Source organism: Brassica rapa, chromosome A01 (genome assembly GCF_000309985.2).
Source record: "Brassica rapa cultivar Chiifu-401-42 chromosome A01, CAAS_Brap_v3.01, whole genome shotgun sequence".
Classification (NCBI taxonomy): domain Eukaryota; kingdom Viridiplantae; phylum Streptophyta; class Magnoliopsida; order Brassicales; family Brassicaceae; genus Brassica; species Brassica rapa.
This window is the reverse complement of record NC_024795.2, coordinates 15,683,625-15,704,205: the sequence shown is the minus strand read 5'-3', so window position 1 is coordinate 15,704,205 and position 20,581 is coordinate 15,683,625. Positions and strand designations below refer to the sequence as shown.

Here is a 20,581-nt window from a genome sequence, read left to right as displayed (position 1 = left end):
CCGGAGAGAGGGGTCGCCGGAGAGGTCGCCGGAGAGAGGGGTCGCCGGAGAGAGAGGTCGCCGGAGAGAGAGAGAGAGAGAGAGAGAGAGAGAGAGAGAGAGAGAGAGAGAGAGAGAGAGAGAGAGAGCGTGAGAGAGAGAGAGCCTGAGAGATTAAAACTAAATTTAGGGTTATGTGTAGCGGGGTTATTTTGGTCATTGACTGTTTTTGACTGAATCAGCTGCAGCTAGATGCATGGTGAAGACTCAGCCAGCTTTTTTGAAAAAATTCAGCTGAGTTTTCGAAACTCACCCAGCTGATCCATCTGGATGTACCGATTAAGTCTACTAAACGAACATCAATACTCACCTTCACCCAGATGGATCATTCAACTGAGCAAACGAACAGGGCCTGTCTAGTCAGTAATTTTTTTTCCTCAATTGTCTATAGTCAGTAGTTAATTGGCCTTACTTTGATAAATAAATATGTTTTTTTTGGTTTTCAAGCAAAATAAATAAGTATGTTTCTAGATAGTATTACAAGAACTGTATGCAAAAAGAAGAAAACACCATGCTCCGCCACTGTTTTATTTGTTGATGCACGCGCGCTTTAGTAACTTCCCACAGTCACAGAGCAAAGGGCGTTTACACATAACGTCACATGGAAACAAAAACATGTCGTTGCCCATATCAGATTAGGAAGAACATATCGTATGGAAGTGAAAGCAAGAAAAACCATATATAACCTGAAAAGGGAAATGATGAATTACTATTCTATCAAAGTAGTTAATTATATTTTGTAATAACATAACTACAAATTTTGTCAATACGTACCCGAATGGTTGGGTGTCTGGGATGTTAAAACGGGCTTGTCCGAACCCGTTTACATCCGAACATGTTTATGTTGAAAACAATTAACTTTTGTTATATCTTAATTTATATCTCTTAAAACATATGTTAATTACATGATTTCAATTTTTCACTTATCAAAATATTTTTTTTTTTAAATTTTTAAATTATTTCTAAGTATAACTAGTCCAGGCGACTTTCCAATAAGTTTTCTGGACGACTTACTGCAAAGTCGTATGGACAGACGACTTACGAGGGTTAGAAACGTAAAAAAATTTCGATTTTTTTGTTTGTTCACAAGGGACTTGTTGTAATTTTAATAATTTTTTAGATTACTTGTGCATTTGATTTAAGTTTGGGTTTACTTTTGTGAAAGTATCGATCTCCTCTTCTACGTCGTCTTGTTGCTAACTCCTAACCTCCGTACTCAGGTTCGCGACTCCGGTGAACGAAAGAATCGAGTAAACGCGATAAACGATAGAAAGATGCAAGAACACTCAAGACGTTTTAGAGTTCCCTGTCAAATGACGAGGTACATCTCCTTCAGGATCGGTACCTGGTAAATTCACTATCTCTCTTTAGTGTTTACACAGAAGCTTATCGCTTTCTCTCTCTAGCTACAACTGAGAACCTCTCTCTCTTTGTTTTAAGATGAGGAAGACGCTCACCGTTACAGTTTGTTATAAGGGAGCTTATCCTCTGCTACGCACCCCACACTACTTAGTAGGAAGTTCTGGGCCATCTCCATTTAAGTCATCCCGGCCCATATTCCAATGCTCGGCTTCCTCATGGGCTGAAGCCCAGTAGACTTGAGTCGAGCTCCATTTCTCACAATCTCCACCTTGGAGCCGATCTCTGTCTCTCCGACATTGGAACTCCACCGATCCTGGTTCTTTGGTTCTTTTGTCCTCACTCAAACCAATCATGGCTTCAATCATCCTCCTATGATCTGCCATGTCGTCTCTCTGACCTCCGAGACGAATTCTTCTCCGGTCATCTTCTCAGCTCCAAAGACGACCCCCTTTCATCTTCTTTCTTCAAGCTTCAAGGATACTCAGCTTTGCTAAGCAACCTTCAAACTTCTCTCCAGGTAACGTCTTTGTTAACATATCAGCTGGGTTAATCGATGTATGTATCTTCTGTAGCTCCACAATCCCATCTGCGATGATATCTCTAATGAAATTGTACTTCGTAGCTATATGTTTAGTCTTCTCTCTGTATACGAAGTTTCTTGCTAGGTAGATTGCACTCTGCAAATCACAGTTTACTTCCACTGATCCTCTGTTTAGCTTTAGCTCCTCACACACTCCTTTCAACCAAATGCCTTCTCTCACTGCGTCTGATAGTGCCATATATTCTGCTTCGGTTGTTGACAGGGCCACTACCTTCTGCAGTGAAGATCTCCAGCTCACGGTGTTGCCACCTACGGTGTAAACATACCCTGTAATTGATCTGCTTCGATCTCTGTCTGTGCCGTAATCTGAATCGCAGTATCCCCTGATCTTGAAGTTTTGGCTCTTCTTGAAAGTTAAGTTTAACTTCAATGCTCCCTTTATGTACTTCATAATCCATTTGACTGCTAACCAGTGTTCTCTTCCAGGTTGGCTCATGTATCTGCATACCAGTCCAACAGCATACGCAAGATCCGGCCTGGAACCCACCATGGCGTACATCAAACTCCCTACTGCACTGGAGTAAGGTACACTCTCCATTGCCTTTTCTTCTTCTATCATCTTCTCCTTAGGAACCGCTTGTAGTTTAAACTGGGAGCCTAGGGGTGTACTGACTGCTTTGCATTCCCACATTCCAAATGTTTTTAGTACTTTAGCAAGGTACTCATTTTGTGATAGGAGTAATGTGTCCTTCTTCCTGTCTCTGATTATGTCCATGCCTAGGATCCTCCTTGCCTTTCCTAGGTTCTTCATCTCAAATTCTTTGCTCAGCTGGTCCTTTAATACTTGAATTTTGCTCATCTCCTTTGACGCAATTAGCATATCGTCCACGTAGAGTAGAAGGTAAACCATATTTTCCATCTCTGCTCCCTTTAAGTAGATGCAAGGGTCAAACTCACTCCTCAAGTACCCTAGCTTGATCATAAAGGTATGGAACCTGTAGTTCCATTCCCGTGGGGACTGCTTTAACCCGTATAGAGATTTTCTGAGTAGACACACCATGTTTTCCTTTCCCTTCTTTATGTAACCCTCTGGTTGTTCCATGTATACCCTCTCTTTAAGAACTCTGTGTAGAAAGGCTGTCTTCACGTCTAGCTGCTCCAACTCTAGATCAAACTGAACTACCGCAGAAAGTAGTAATCGAATGGAGACGTGTTTGACCACTGGGGCGAACACTTCGTTGTAATCCACTCCTTCCGTTTGTGCATAGCCTTTAGCCACTAGCCGTCCCTTGTGCCTTGGGCCCTCCACTCCTGGAATGCCGGGTTTAAGTTTGTAGAGCTACTTACACCCTATGACCTTGCAGTCCTTAGGTCTCTCAGCATAATCCCAAGTGTGGTTCTTTTCCAGAGATTCCATCTCTTCATCTGAAGCTCCTTTCCATAACTTGTTGTATTTGCCCTCCATTGCTTCTTTGTAGCTTTTAGGCTCTTCTTTATCTAAGTCTTCAGCACTAGCCAGTGCGTAAGCTAGGAAGTCTGCATCTTCAAACTTGGATGGTGGTCTTATTGTTCTTCTTTCTCTATCTCGAGCCAGGCAATAAGTTCCAATCTCTGTCTCCTTGTCTATACCTGCTGAAGCTTCTGAGTCTGATTCGCTTTCTGATTCTGTTTCCTCTTCGTGAGATCGATTTTCAGTTAAGCTTTCTAAGTTAACTCCACCTTCATTTGAGCTTTCTCCTGTGTAGTATTCTTCCAGATTGCTTCTGAAAGACACCTTCTTCTTTGGTGCATGTTCTGCTACCTCTTCTTGAGGCTCCTTTTCTCTTTTTGTATCACTGAATAGTTTCGATTCATCAAACACCACATCTTTGCTCACCACAACCCTTTCTTCTTCTAGTAGCAGTATTCTGTATCCTTTCACGCCTTGTGCATAACCCAAGAATATACCTTTAGCTGCTCTTGGACTAGTCTTTTCTTTTACTTGGTGAACGTATGCTACGCTGCCAAATCTCCTGAGGTGTTCATAACTCGGCTTTGATCCTGTCCACCTTTCTTCAGGGATCTCAAATGCTATTGATGCATTTGGTGATCTGTTGATGAGGTAAACGGCAATTGATGCTGCCTCTGCCCAGTATCTCCCTTCTAGGCCCGTCTCTATCAGCATAGCTCGCACCTTGTCCATAATGCTTCGGTTCAATCTCTCCGAGATGCCGTTTTGTTGCGGTGTGTAGGGGCAGGTCTTGTGCCTCTTTATTCCGGATTCTCTACAAAGCTTGTCCATCTGGTGATTACAAAACTCTGGTCCATTGTCCGTTCGTAGGCACCTTATCTTCTTTCCAGTCTGGTTCTCTACTAAGACTTTCCAATCTGCAAAACATGAAAACACTTCGTCTTTAGTCTTTAAGAAATAAATCCATACTTTCTTAGAGTAGTCGTCTGTAAAAGTCAAGAAGTAGTGAGCCCCTGATAAGCTCGAAACCGTGTTCGGAGATCCCCATAGGTCTGTGTGGATGTACTCTAGCACTCCCTTTGAGAAGTGCTTTTCCTTTGGAAACTTCTGTCTGTGAGCCTTTCCCATTGCGCACCCTTCACAGAACTCTAGATTTCCTATCTCCTTGCTGGCAATGTATCCTTTTCTTGCTAGCAGTTGCATTGATCTGATGTTCATATGTGCTAATCTTGAGTGCCACGTCTTTGTGAGATCCATCGTCTTCAATGCTGTGTTAGCTTCCGCCCTCCTTACTGTTCCTTGTAGGTAATATAGTCCGTTAGCATATCTTCCTGTTAAGACTTTCTTGTCTTTCTTGAAGAACTCAATCATGTAATCTTTTCCTCTGTAATGACATCCTGAGCTCTCTAGTTGACCGTATGATATAAGGTTTCTTCCCATCTCCGGCATGAACCTTACATCTCTTAGGACTATTACCGTACCATCACTGTTGTCTATGGTGATATTTCCCATTCCTTACACCATGCAGTGAGTGTTATTCCCCATCATGACTTTGTTCCCATTCAGTTCCACAAAGTCAGTCAATACTTCTCTTCTTGGTGTGATGTGGAATGTGCACCCCGAGTCTAGCACCCACTCATCTGCTGAGACATACAGGCTTGCTGTTAGGACTGTTGGTTCGGGTAGGTTAAGCGCCAGGTTTGCAGAGTTGTTATTATTATTGTTCCTGCTTGGCTGTGATCCATGCTTTCTTTCCGGACAGTCTCTCTTCCAATGAGATTCACTGCCACAGATCCAGCAGCTCTTATCCGTCTTTCCCGTAGGCCTTCCTCTTGATTTTGATCTAGCTTGTCCCTTGTTCTTGTTTAGCCAAGGTTTGTTGTTTCCACCTTCGCTCCTGTTGCTAGATCTCCCTCTAGCTTCTGTGTACAGTCCCTCAGCTTGTCTTCCCTTCACTGTGATACCTTTCTGCTTCAACTCCACCTCCTTGGAGTAAGCGGAGGTCATAACCTCACTTACGGTTAGTGTATCTTTCCCAGTGCCATACTGTAACGTGTGAACAAGTGGTTTGTAGGCTTGAGGTAGTGCTGACAAGAGTTGTATGGCCTGGTCTTCGTCGGGGATTGCGACCTTGATGCTTGCTAAATCGTCAATCAGCTTGAGAAACAGGTCAAAGTTCTCCTCCATGGACTTGTCTTCCTCCATCTTGTAACATGAGAACTTCTTCTTCAGGTATATCCTGTTTGGAAGGGACTTGGTTTGATAGTCCTTTTCCAGACCTTTCCACATTTCCAGTGCTGTTGACTCGTGCATGATTTTCCTTAAGATCACATCGCTCAAGCACGTACTGAGCAGGCTTCTGACGCGCAGGTCCTTGTCTGCCTTCTTAGGGTCTGTCTTGACGTCAGTCTCATCTTCTTCGGTCTTTGATGCCTCCTTAGAGCTTGTAGGATCATCGTTCAGTACCGTTAGTAGTCCTTGAATCTCAAGTTGTGCTAGCATCTTGAATTTCCACAGCCCAAAGTCTCCCTTCCCATCGAACTTCTCGATCTCGAACTTCCCTCGAGTAGGATCCATCTCGTGATCTTGTTACCTGCAGATAACAAAGCGCGATCACAAGATTCTTCGTACCCCAACTTCAATCACAATCTAACAAACTTTCTCAGTTATCCCTCATATCAGATCTAGTTGGATTTAGTACTCCCTTTCTAGATCGAGGCGATCTGGTGATGATGACTTGACTTATCTTTCCCGATCCGTTAGTCTTGATTCTCTACCGATCTTCCTCCTGTGCTCAACCCGTGCTCTGATACCAATTGTGAAAGTATCGATCTCCTCTTCTACGTCGTCTCGTTGCTAACTCCTAACCTCCGTACTTAGGTTCGCGACTCCGGTGAACGAAAGAATCGAGTAAACGCGATAAACGATAGAAAGATGCAAGAACACTCAAGACGTTTTAGAGTTCCCTGTCAAATGACGAGGTACATCTCCTTCAGGATCGGTACCTGGTAAATTCACTATCTCTCTTTAGTGTTTACACAAAAGCTTATCGCTTTCTCTCTCTAGCTACAACTGAGAACCTCTCTCTCTGTTTCAGGATGAGGAAGACGCTCACCGTTACAGTTTGTTATAAGGGAGCTTATCCTCTGCTACGCATCCCACACTACTTAGTAGGAAGTTCTAGGCCATCTCCATTTAAGTCATCGCGGCCCATATTCCAATGCTCGGCTTCCTCATGGGCTGAAGCCCAGTAGACTTGAGTCGAGCTCCATTTCTCACAACTTTTGCAATATAAATCAACTTGTGAGTCATATTGGACAATTTTTCTAATAAAGAAAGTATAAGGAAGAAAACCAAAAGACCAAAAACTTATGGGGTCAAATTCGAAACATTGAGAGAAAACATATGTTACGGAGGAAGCCGATAAGAAGAAGATAAGACTCGAAAGCGCTTCTCTTATCTCTGCTCTGCTCGGGAACTGAATAAACTTAGCCAATGGCTTCTTCGTCTTTGTCACTCTCGTGGAGCTCCTCGCTTTGTTCGTCTCACACCTTCAATGTCGTCGGAAATGAAACCCTAAAAGTATCCCAGCGAAGGTCTACTTTGGAGGTTGTTGCCCAGAAGAAAGCCAAGAAACTCCGCAAGGTAAAGTCTTTTTTTTTTTTTTTTGATTTTTATTTAGATGAAAGAGAACTTGAATAAGCCTAGTGCTAGTCTTTGTATTTTCATCATCAAAGTAGACACCTTTTATATCTCTAGGTAAAGAGAATGTTGTATTTGTTTGTTAAAGGTAATCTTGAAAGAGGATGTGTTGGACTTGGGCAAGCAAGGGCAATTACTGGACGTTAAAGCCGGTTTCTTCAGAAACTTTCTCTTGCCCACTGGAAAGGCTCAGCTCATGACTCCGCTTCTGCTCAAGTAATTCACATTCAACTTCAGAACTCGTATATCAAAAATCTCTTACATGCGTTTTGTAAACCCTTGTTGTTGTTGTTTTGCTAGGGAAATGAAGATGGAAAACGAAAGGATAGAGGCAGAAAAGCAAAGGGTAATCTGAGATGAGTACATTCATTGTTGTGTTTTGCTTTGCTCATCATGTGTGTTTTGAGCTCTTGTTTTAATATTCTTTTTTTTCAGGTGAAAGAAGAGGCGCTACAATTGGCTACGGTATTCGAAACCGTTGGGGCTTTCAAGGTTAAACGCAAGGGCGGTAAAGGCAAACAAATATTTGGATCGTAAGTCTTGTGTGTTCGTGGCCTTCAGAATCATTTCTAGCCTCATTTTAACTTGGCATTTCTTTTACGGCAGTGTCACAGCACAAGACCTTGTTGACATCATCAAGGCGCAGCTCCAAAGGTAACAGAACACTGACAATTTTGATAGTTTCTCAGATGGGTCAAGCTTTCAATATTTTTTGAAGAGCCCTAATATGGTTACTTCTGTGGCTGAGGTTTTAACAGGGATATAGACAAGCGCCTTGTCTCTCTTCCGGAGATCCGTGAAACCGGAGAATACATAGCCGAACTCAAACTTCACCCTGATGTCACTGCTCGCGTTAGGCTCAACGTTTTCGCCAACTAACAACCTTTCCAATAGTCAAAGTCTGCTACTGCTGCATCCCCAAGGTATTTCTCTACTCTCCATGCTCTCATAATATGGCTTTTTGGTAGTTTCGTCTCAGTCTGAATTGAAATATGTAGTTAAACCCATACTGGATTGGGCAAACGCAGATGCTAACTGGCCATTGCATTGTGTTTGGTGTTTTGAGGTTGCAGGAACATAGAGAAAAGGGGGGGAAGAGATTGGCCAGGATCAAAGTTTGTGAAGTTTTTCTTGTTAAATCTTTTGCTGCATTTGTCTTTTTTGCTATTTAAAAAAAATATTTTGGAATCTTGAAAATGTTATAAATACTTGAAGCTATTTTGTAATACATTTGTCTGTTGAAGTAGATGGACGCTTAAATTAACAACTAAACAAGCTGTAATAACCTAACAAATAACCATTAACCAGAAATCTGTAATGTAAAAATGTATGTTGCCGCCTCTTGTTCCCACAAGATTTGACTATTATTAGAGAATTGGTTATTCAAAAGAAACAAAAAGCAGATGTTGTTTCGGTTCACTCCAATTCCGTTAACCAAAACATTTTGTTTAAAACAGTTGTAGCTTTTTTCCAATTCTTTTCATAATCATTTGATCTTGTTTTGTTTCTATCATCTTTGTTCTTGTTTTCTTTATTCTCTTTGGGTCACAATGGAGTTCGGAGATGATAGGAGTCTTTACCTTAGAGACACATGGAGAGAAGCAAACACAATCTGCGGCGTCCTGCCCATGAATCCGAGCTCGAGCGGGATATGGCCATCCACTAAGCTCCAAGATCCTAAAGCCAACATTGAGTTCTGGAACTACATGTTTCCACACGTTGAGATCATTTTCCTCATCGTCACCGTCCTATGGCAATTCTTCCATTTCTTCTTCAAACGTCTTGGCATGATTCGTTTCACTTCCCACATGCTTGTAAGTAAATCTTTAAAAACTGTTTCTTACTTTGATTCAAGCTCCGACTAAATGTGTTTTTGTTTGCAGACAGGAATTCTTCTCAGCAAGTCGTTTATGAAAGAGAATACACCCGCGAGGAATTTCTTTTCGACAGAAGACTACAAAGACACTCTGTTTGGTCTGGTTGGTGCGTGTTCTTACATGATGTTCTGGTTCTTGATGGGAGTGAAAATGGACTTGAGTCTAGTCCGCAACACAGGGAAGAAAGCCATCACCATCGGCCTCTCCTCTGTGTTGCTCTCTATAACGGTTTGCTCCTTCATCTTCTTCGTCATCTTAAGAGATGTAGGAACCAAAAAGGGAGAACCGGTTGTGAATTTCTTCGAAATCATCATCATCTACTCCATCCAATGCCTTTCGTCCTTTCCTGTAATCGGAAACCTTCTTTTCGAGCTGAGACTGCAGAACTCAGAGCTTGGTCGTCTCGCTATGTCATCTGCTGTGATCAGTGACTTCAGCACCTCGGTCCTCTCTGCGGTTCTCGTCTTCTTAAAGGAACTCAGGGAAGAGAAAACTCGGCTTGGTTCCATATTCATCGGAGATGTTGTCGTCGGAAACCGTCCTTTGAAGCGTGCAGGGACAGTGGTGGTCTTTGTTTGTTTCGCCATATACGTTTTCAGGCCACTGATGTTCGTTATCATCAACAGAACACCTTCTGGTCGTCCCGTGAAGAAATTCTACATATATTTAATCATCATTCTTGTCTTTGGATCAGCCGTTCTTGCGGATTGGTGCAAGCAAACTATTTTCATCGGACCTTTTATTCTAGGCCTGGCGGTTCCGCACGGACCGCCTTTGGGATCTGCCATCGTCCAGAAGTTCGAGTCCGCGGTTTTCGGCACATTCCTTCCCTTCTTCGTGGCTACATGCGCCGAGGAGTTTGATACTTCTATGTTACACTCTTGGACAGATTTCAAAAGTATCTTCATCATCGTCTTTGTATCCTTTGTCGTCAAATTCGCCCTCACCACACTCCCTGCCTTGTTGTTCCGTATGCCCGCAAATGACTGCCTTGCTCTCTCTCTTATTATGTCCTTTAAAGGCATCTTCGAGTTCGGCGCTTATGCGTTTGGGTTCCAAAGAGGAGTAAGTATATTTATATATATATTTTTTAAATTATACAGAGGTATCCTGGTCTCACATAAGTGATCCACATATTTATATTTATATTTATATTACATTTGACATTTTTGAGATACAAACCCGTTGAGTTGTTTTATTTTTTTCTTCATTTTGCAGTCTATTCGGCCTGTGACCTTCACCATCTTATCTCTTTACATCTTGTTGAACTCTGCAATAATACCTCCGATCTTGAGACGAATATACGATCCTTCGAGGATGTATGCAGGATACGAGAAGCGGAACATGCTTCACATGAAACCAAACTCCGAGTTGAGGGTTCTGTCGTGTATCTACAGAACCGACGACATTCATCCCATGATCAATCTCCTTGAAGCTACGTGTCCTTCAAGAGAAAGTCCTGTAGCTACTTACGTCCTTCACTTGATGGAGCTCATAGGACGAGCTTCTCCGGTTTTCATCTCTCACCGTTTGCAAACAAGAAAAAGCGAGGACACTTCTTATAACTCCGAGAGCGTCATTGCCTCCTTTGATCAGTTCCACAAAGATTTCTTCGGCTCTGTTTTCGTCAGCACTTACACGGCTATATCTGTTCCCAAGACGATGCATGGAGACATATGTATGCTCGCTTTGAACAACACAACGTCTCTCATCATCCTTCCTTTTCACCAGACTTGGTCTGCTGATGGATCTGCCATTGTCTCCGACAGTCTCATGATCCGGAAACTGAACAAGAGCGTCCTCGAGCTCTCTCCTTGCTCTGTCGGAATCTTCATCTACCGGAGCAACAATGGTAGGAGAACGATCCGAGAGACGGCTGCAAACTTCTCATCTTACCAAGTATGCATGCTTTTCCTTGGAGGTAAAGACGATAGAGAAGCCTTAACACTCGCCAAGCGCATGGCTCGTAACGCACGGATAAAGATCACAGTGGTTTGTCTGGTCTCTTCTGAACAAAGAGCCAATCAAGTAACTGATTGGGATCGAATGCTCGATTTAGAACTGCTCAGAGACGTGAAGAGCAATGTTCTTGAAGGTGTCAGCATTATCTACTCCGAGCAAGTAGTGGATGACGCCTCACAAACATCAACACTGTTAAAATCGATTGCAAATGAATATGATCTGTTCATCGTCGGAAGAGAGAAAGGAAGGAAGAGTGTTTTCACGGAAGGGCTTGAGGAATGGAGTGAGTTCGAAGAACTTGGCGTGGTTGGAGATCTCTTGGCTTCACAAGATCTTAAATGCCAAGCTTCGGTGTTGGTGATTCAGCAGCAACAGCAGATGATTTAGGTTTTAAATATACAACCATGATAAAATTCAACGCTTAGAAATAACGTTGCCTTCATATACAAGTAATGATTACAATGTTTTTGATTAGTGTATATATTTCATACAAGTTTGTTTCAGAAGTTGTGATGACAGTTAGGTTATTATGCTTGTTTGGGAGGTCGGGCGACTGGCAGGACATGTCAAGTCAGCTGTAACACCCGGTTTCCTCGAAATAATATAAACGCAAAGTTAACATAATAATAGATACTGAAAGAATCATAAACTCCGCATTATAATATCAAGTTAAATACATGACCATAAGTCAAACTGAAAATACTGATAACAACATAAGTCAGAAATATAAAAATAACATAAATCCGAAAGTCTAAGATACAAAATAACATAAACGATAAAAGTCCAAAAACCTAAAAATCCGATAACGATAAAAGCGATAGAAGTCCAAAAGCCCAATAGCACCGGTCCGATAATCACTCTTGCTCGTCGGTCTCACCTGAAAGGGTAAAAGAAAGGCGGGGTGAGCAACATGGGAGTTGCCCAGCAAGGTATGTGATGCTAAACCGCAAACCACTGACTCAGTTCATAGCACTACAACTATGTAGGCTTAAGCCCTAACATAAAACAAACACGGTGTCTATTATACCACACAAAATAACAATCAATGCGCTAATAGCATACAGCTACTCTCTGCACCACACATTTCCTCATAAGGATATGCACATATACTCGTAGCGTCGCTAGTATAGTATGTCTCTGTACCCCCGCCCATCATAGTGTCGAATGCAAACGTCTCTGCACCACGCCCAAAACAGTAGCATCGAAGCTCAAACGTCTCTGAACTCACGCCCGTAACACCATAGCGTCGAAGCTCAGACATCTTTGAACTCACGCCCTCTCGCATAGCTCCTACTCATAACTATGTATATACATATATATATATATATATAACAGTTTTTAACATCAATCAATTCAATCAACCGTTGAATCATCTATTATCCTAGTTCCGGTTTAACAATCAATACAAATAATGATCAATCAAGTCTCTTAAAAATAATGATCAATAAAAATACCAGACTTTTTTTTATCCGAGACAAAGCAAACTTCAACTTTGTTCATTATTTCCGACTTCATTTTGGCTATATGGTTATAGTTGATCCACAAGGAACAAGTGGTGGTTTGGCATTGTATTACAATACTGATTTCAACAACAACATTATATACGCCTGTAACAGAATGATAGAAGTTGAAGTGTAAATTTGCGGGAAAAAGTATTTATGACTTGTATATGGAGAAGTCGTTCAAAACAAGAGGGATCAAGTACGAGAAAGACTGGCGAGGTATGGACTACAAAGACAGAACCTTGATTTATTATATGAGACTTGAATGAGATTACTAGAAATTATGAAAAACAAAAAAAAAGACCTGACAGAAACATCGGATCCTTTATGGGTTTTAATAATATTATAAGAAATTGTGGTCTACTTAAACTTTTAGGTTTGGAAAATACGATATCATGGCAAGGAAGAAGAGGGAACAAAATGGTTAGATGCAGATTGGATAAAGCATTGGCAAACGGGGACTGGCATACTTTATGTCCATGCTCTTTAACAGAAAACTTGGGATTAGTAGAATGTAACCACATACCGATAATAGCAACTATTGAGGACGAAGTTACAAGGAGGAGAGAAATTTTTTGGTTTGACAAAAGATGGATCAAACAAGAGTGTCTACTTGAATCTATTACCCCTGGATGGTTTTCAGATATTGGCCGACCAGAACAAGACTTTGTGACTAAGTTGAGTAATTGTAGACACAAAATTTTCAGATGGAAGAAAAATAACCCTCCTTATGGAAAAAAGAAGATAAGTGAGTTACAGAAAGCTTTAGATGAGGTTAAACAAGATTAACTATAATTCAAAAGGATATATTAGAAATTTCCAGAAATTTACATGAGGCATATAAGAGATGAGGAGGATTATTGACAACAAAAGAGTAGGAATATCTAGCATACTGCAGGGCATTCAAATACAAAATTTTACCATGAACTGACAAAACAAGGAAGGTCTAGGAACATGATAATTGGTTTACATAAGGATGATGGACAGTGGGTAACAAAGGATCAGGAGGTGGAGAATGCGGCGGTGGATTATTTTACAGATATTTTCACATCTATTTCTCCATCTAAGTTTGATAATTTTCTACAAAGTCCTGACAACTATTACTGAACAGAAGAGGAAGTTTGACAAGCTTTGCTTATGATGCATCCTGTAAGAACACCAGGACTCTGGTCTAGAGGAAGTCCTGACAACGCTTTTTTCTAGCATGCGTGTCACATGGTCTAGATGGATATTATCGAGCAGGTGAACAATTTCATGAGAACATAGAAATTGGATGGGAGGCTGAATATGAAAAATATATGTTTGATTCCAAAAACTCAAATACAAACGGATTTACGTCCAATCAGTCTTTGTAATGTGGGTTACAAGATTATATGAAAGGTCCTATGTAAGCGACTAAGGAATTGCCTACCAAAGTTAATCTCGAAAACACAATCTGCTTTTGTCTTAAAAAGATAAATATCAGATAACATATTAATAGCGCAAGAGATGTTCCATGGATTGAGGACAAATAAATCATTTCAGTAGAAATTTATGACGATCAAAGCAAATATGAGTAAAGCTTACGACAGGGTGGAATGGAGTTTTGTTCAGGCACTACTCACGAAAACAGGGTTCGATTCACAAGGGATCCAGTTGAGGATGAAATGTATTATATCAGTGCAATATAAAGTGCTCTTGGAAGTGTTCTGGGTCGTGCTGAAGCAGTGGCTGAAGTACTCGACGGAAGAGAAACACAAGCGGGTAGCTTAAGAATCTTTCAGTAGCAGTTGTTAGGGTGTAACAGACTGTGTAAAGCTGATTAAGCAGAACTTGTAATAGAGTGTATAAGGCGATTTCTAATAAAGCTTAAGGGTTGCTTATAGATGTTTGTCTCTTGCTTTACTTTCTGCATTACCTTATTGTTGTGTCATCTTACATTTACATCCTGGAGGTTCAAAACACACAGATTTTTGGATTCTTTCATGAAAGGATGCATAAAAGGGTGAATGGATTAACATTTAAATATCTGAGAAAAGGAGGGAAGCAATTACTTATAAAATCAGTTGCAACGGCTATGCCAAATCATGTCATGTCCTGTTTTAGATGACCAAAAACAATTACGTCGAAATTAACAAGTATTATTATATCACAATGTTGGTGGAGTTACAAAGGAAATGGAAGGGGTATGCACTTGATTGCTTGAAATAAACTATGTTTTTCAAAAGAGGAGGGAGTTATAGGATTCAAGACCCTTGTGGACTTTAATACATAAATGCTACGAAAATAGTTCTGGAAATTAATCAAAAAGCCAAACTTTCTATTTTCTAAAGTATTTAAAGTTTAATACGTCAGGAACACGAGCCCATTAGAACCAATACGATCATATTCGTCATCGTATGGTTGGCATAGTATTGTATCAGCTAGATCTCTGGTAAGCAGACGACTATACAAAAGGGTGGAACATGATCGTCTATCTCAGTATAGAATGATCCTTGGATCCCAACCAACCGCCTGAGACCAGCAACCAGTAAATCAACTCTTTTTGACTATGCACTTATTGTAGACAAGCTCATCAAACCTACATCTCACAAGTGAAATTCACTGATTTTAAGGACATTGGTGGAACCAGAAGATGCATCACTCATAGAAAGCAATCCGGTAAGTCAGATACCAACGATGGAAAAAGAAGGATGACACTTTACACAATCCAGAAAATATACGATCAATCTGGTTATCAATTAGAAAAACTTTACCATTATAGAGTTCGAAATGTACCAGTTTACACCTGGATACAAAGGCTATGCGAGAACACTCATGAAAAATATGTGTTCACCAAAGCTAAAACACTTTCTTTGGCAAATTATTTCAGGTTGTTTACCAATGAGGAATAACCTAATATCAAGAGCAATAAAATGTGATGTCCTCTATGAAAGGTGTGGAGCATAAGAGGAATCAATAAACCATATTTTATTTGAATGCCCACCAGCTGTTCAGTTATGAGACTTATCAAAGATACCCACGAATCCATGTAATTTTCCTCTACAGTCGATTTGTGTGAATATGTATTATTTCTTTTGGAGGATCTCATGGCAAATCTATACTATTAAAGCATAATCCCTACTAGGATTCTGCCTTTGCTTCTTAGAGATATTTACATCATATCTCGATCCTCCTTTCTGCACAGCTATGGGTTCTCTCCTCATCAAGTTTCAACTTGTTCCATAATCTCCAAAGTTCTCCAAAACGTACCTAAACCTATAAATGACCTAGAATAGACTCGAATTATATAATATACTCTAAATATGACCTAATATATGGCCTAAAGTAGTAAATACTAGGGCAAATCAGCTAGTGAATCTGTTTTTCCATGTTGGTGTTGATAAATTCAATCCATATTACCGCCGTACTGCTGCTTTCTGGTGAGATTCTCTGAATTTTGAGCCTGCTTGATATAGTTTTGACTATTCCTACTTGAAGTTGCAAAGATTTACCCTCTATTGAATTTTGACCATGAAATCTTATGGTGATTTCTAAATATGCCGTTTTCCAGTGTTTCCGGTGCCCTTTTGGAGACTCTTCCTTTACTCCGACGAACCCATTTCCACTTCAACTTCCTGGTAAGGTCATTCTTTCTCTTTAAGCTGATTAAGGTGATATTTGTAATGTTATACTTATTTGGTGATATGCTTTGTTTTACCGGCTGTGATAGTCGTCTCCCTTCAGCTCTCGTTGGTGATTATCCTCCACCCACCTTAGACTCAATTTTTTTTTTTGCTGTTGAAAAAGAGTCTCCACCTTGAGCTGATGAGTCATTTGTTTCAAATCTATCTCCCTAAATCAGACTTTTTGCAAACGTCACCTTCTTTGAGTTATTCTTTATGATTTCTTTCTCCACTCTAGGAATGTTCTTCTTACTCTTATCAATTGTGCCTTGTAGATAATAAACTCCATCGTGATATTTTTATGATATCACCTTCTTGTTATCTTTGTAGAAGTACACATGAATTTTTTTCTTTTATATTTGCAACCTGATTTTTCTATTAAAAAAGCCTGATTTTTCTAACATCCCACAGGAAATTAAATTTCTATTCACCTCCAGTATGTATCTAACATCTGTGAGTATCACTTCATAGCCATCTGAATTTTATTTTTCCAATTTGTTTGATGTCACATTGAATGTTATCAGCCATTAACACTGGACCACCATTGAATTCCTTGAAATCAAACATAACATCCAAAATCCATAATCCATAATCCATTCTTGGTTAGTGTCTTGTGCACTAGCTGTTAACACTAATAGTTGCTTCGGCTCCATTGTAAGGTTTGCAGACTCTGAATGTCTCCTTTCAGGACATTCTCTTTTCCATTGTCCTCCTCCACAGATAAAACAACCTGTTTTTTTAGAATCTTTGATTGGACTTAGATATTGCCCTGCCGTTAGATTTTCCTCTCCATGGATTTGATTTTCCTTCATAACTTCTTTTATCTGATCTGCCCTTTGATTCTACATACAAGCCCTCTGCGTCAGGCCTGGATTTTTTCAGGAGTCTCTTTTCCTTTAACTCCACTTCTTTGGAGTATGCTGAATTAATCATGATGTTCATGGTAAAAGTTTCTTTTGCAGTTCTGTACTTATGCGTGTCAACTAGTGAATCAAATTACTGGGGAAAGCTAGATAGAACTTGAATTATTCGGTCTTCATCGCTAATGTTGATATTTAGACTTGCAATTAAGATCTGAAACTAGCTTAAGAAAAGTATCCATGTTTTCCTCCATGCTCTTGTGATCTTCCATCTTGAAGCTCGCAAACCTTTGCTTCATGTAAATCATGTCAGGAAGTGTCTTCGTTTGGTAATCTCTTTCCAAAGCCTTCCAAACTCCTATCGTAGTTGTTTCCTTCATCATCTTATGCAGAACCAAATTTCCTAGGCTCATGCATATTAGATTCTTTGCCTTTTTTCCTTCAGCGGATCTACTTTGACTTCTGGCAGTTCTTCGTCTTTATTCTTCATGTATCAGAAGGCGTGATCGAAACTTCCTGAATCATATAATCTAACCCTAGAAGCTCCAATTGCATTAGCATCTTGTACTTCCATAACCCAAAATCACCTTTTCCATCAAACTTCTCAACTTCAAACTTTCCCGATATTGATTCCATATCTCCTCCTAGCACTTGTAATCAAACTTGGATTGCTCTTATGACACTTGTTAGGTTTTAAACATTTTCTTAGTGCTTAAACTTAGAATGAAATCAATATCAAAACTCTCTCTCTTTATTCACATGGTTTCCTTACAAAAACAAAATATAATTCACAAGTTTTCCTTAAGAACCATAACCTTAACTATTGATTCTATTGTCTCTCTCTATTTCCCTAGCTCTCGTATTTTTTTCTTCTTTCTCGGATGCCTTCAAAAGCCTATATCACCTCTATATTTTTAACACTCACCATCTTCAATATCTTATTCCCTTTTGGATTCATATCACGTCTTTGACCGATATGACAAAGAGAAAATTAACGTCTTTTTCTTACTTGGTTTTGTATCTAATTCTTGTTGGACTAGAATTGTAGTTGGGCCAAGATTTGAGTCTTTCTCTCTATATACACTATTTAACTTAATTATGAATTTTAATGGAGAATACTAGTTTCAAACTTGATTAGGGAATTGAACTTTTAAAATTTTTGATTAGAAAAGCATCGTTTACAATTCATTAACCACAGTAAAAGACCAATTTTGTAATGGTTAACTTGAGTTAGGATGAATATGCGGTTTATTGATTCTTTTTTTGTGAGTTTTTCTTTTGTATAATCTGGGATATTCCAAATCTACAAAAGTGCTTACATTTATTCTTAAGTATTCAAATGAACCATAAGTAATAAATTCATATCTGCATGGTCACACTGTAGTAGAGTATCTTTAAATCCAGACGAAGATCGCCTGTAATTAGACCACCACTATGTGAGTATTTTTATACTATCTTATGGGGCCTGAATCAATAAAAATATGAAAATTTAGTTTCATAAAATTAATAATATATATATATATATATATATCTGTGTTATTTTTCTTTAATATTTTTATGTTTATTTTCCTTGGCAATTGAACCCAAAAAAGAAGGAATAAGCATAATCATGACATTGTAGGGCTCAAAAAGAGAAGAAAAACAAGATTTTCTCGTACAATCGAAATTTCTTATTGTCTGTAAAAGAAACGTACTATACTAGTCCTGAAATCATTTTTAAGCAGTACCAAGTTTGGCCTTTTGCTTTAAGGAAAAGACCAATTAATAGAGTATGCAATCTCTATATAATCACTCTCAAGTCTTAACTTTTCCCTTAAGCATAATAAATATACAAATAGTACATGGGTAATATATATTTTAATAAAATGGATACAAAACTTGTTTCTTGAGTTTTAAGTATATGATACTACAATTATAGCACAACTACAGCTCCCATTGAAATAATTAAAAAAATAATTCAATAATGAATAACTTAAGATAAAGTTTCAATATTAAAATCCACAAAGCACCTCATCCATCTTGTAAGAAGATACGTTAAGATCTGCACTTCCACGGTAATTAAATCAAAAATCAAATTCTTTCTACTTTACTTAGAATTTTTGGATTTAACTTTAAGAGATATAGCTGTAAAATTTTCTACAGATAAAAAATGAAGTTTTAGAAAATAAGATTTTTACAACCATTTTTTGTGTGTTTTTGCTGTAGCTTTAATTTTTTTATTGTAACTTTAAAAATCAAGATAAAACATGATTGATAGTATTTAAGGTTGTAGATGAAAAATAAAGTTAAAGTCACTTCTTACAGTCCAACCAATCACCCATCCATATGTTTTCACTAGTGTTTCAAAAAAAAATCACATTTTATGCAAATTTTATAATTATTTAATATATGATGAAATACATTCTGTATTTTCTGTCCTACTATTATTCAATATACGTTTTGTTAAATTATAAATATTTTTTTCATTTGGAAAAGCTTAACTTCTTAATCTTTTAGTTTTAAATACATGTGTATACGTTTAGTAATTATTTTCCTATTTTAAAAGATCTATTTGATCCGTATGGAGTTTTAGAACTTTCAATATTTTGAGTCACTTTAAATGAATGTAACCCTTTTTCTTGTAACTGTAAAAGAATGTAACCTACACGAGAGTAACGATCCCTAGCCTCTTTGCTCTCGAAACCAACATGGAAACTCTACAATTGAGTAAGCAAACAATCAAAGAGATTTGGAAGGAAACAAATTACTTTTCAACTTTAGAATCATAAAAAAGCCCCGGCTATTATGTTGGTGATAAGACCATCTTCAAAAGACCAAGACAACATGTGTGTATAACCCATTATAGAGCCTCCAATTCTGAATGCAAGTCATAAGAATACATGTATATATTCTGAATGCAAGTCATAAGAATACATGTATATATTCTTCTCGCGCGTCAAAATTCCTTGAAATAGTATTAAAAGAAGTGATGTTTGTTCTAAATGACATTTCCACATAATTTGTGGCATAATATGTGATTTTTTTTGTGGATAAATCATTTGGTTTCCTTCCCTTAATGTCTCTTTGCTAAGAATGCGAGGTCGTTCCATAGAGATTTATGTTTTATTGGTAGCTAGACCACCTCAAACTTGAGTAATAGAATAACTTTTCGTTGTCAAAAAAAAAAATGTCTCTTTTCACTAAATCCAGTGTTTCATTAGAAAGTCATAAGAACTCAAATACCAACAATTGATGGTGCTAAAACTCTATTTTACTCATTGTTTTCAGATTTTCTAATTTTCTAATCAAATCTCACAATCTTCATGAAAACACCACAAGATGTTCTAATTTTATTGCCATTTAATAACTATTGCAAGAATATTCTTTCAGAAGATTAGGAACCAAATTTCCACAAAAAAATGTTTTAAATATATTCAATATATTTATTAGGTGTAGATTTTGAAACCTTGATTAAATTCCAGATTAAATATGGTATTGGATTTCATCATTTTAATTAACAATATTAAGTTGTTTGTTTTTTAAAACTTAAGAGATTTTTATATTTATAAAGAACATTGTTAGATTTGCCTATAGTTTAATACATTACCAAATTTATCAAAATAATTTGACTATAATTACATTTACGAGCATGAATAATTTGTA

General features: G+C 38.5%; 2 protein-coding genes across 3 annotated transcripts; both read left to right on the top strand.

Moving 5' to 3' along the window:
- The first annotated feature begins 6,773 nt into the window (after positions 1-6,773).
- Positions 6,774-8,366, top strand: LOC103873073 (50S ribosomal protein L9, chloroplastic). 2 transcript variants are annotated; one of them, XM_009151510.3, is made up of 7 exons: positions 6,774-7,037; positions 7,183-7,310; positions 7,395-7,440; positions 7,530-7,627; positions 7,701-7,748; positions 7,853-8,017; positions 8,168-8,366. In XM_009151510.3, exons 1-6 carry the CDS (start codon positions 6,888-6,890, stop codon positions 7,971-7,973), a joined length of 591 nt encoding a protein of 196 aa, XP_009149758.1. In that variant the 5' UTR covers positions 6,774-6,887; the 3' UTR covers positions 7,974-8,017; positions 8,168-8,366. The 2 variants fall into 2 exon arrangements, with proteins under 2 accessions (XP_009149758.1, XP_009149752.1); XM_009151504.3 differs by having other exon boundaries at positions 8,161-8,366.
- Positions 8,367-8,604: 238 nt separating this feature from the next.
- On the top strand, positions 8,605-19,284 carry LOC103873090 (cation/H(+) antiporter 4). The gene is made up of 3 exons (XM_009151523.3): positions 8,605-8,908; positions 8,978-10,036; positions 10,190-19,284. The coding sequence occupies exons 1-3, from the start codon at positions 8,645-8,647 to the stop codon at positions 11,318-11,320; spliced, it is 2,454 nt and encodes an 817-aa protein (XP_009149771.1). The 5' UTR covers positions 8,605-8,644; the 3' UTR covers positions 11,321-19,284.
- Positions 19,285-20,581: the final 1,297 nt, after the last annotated feature.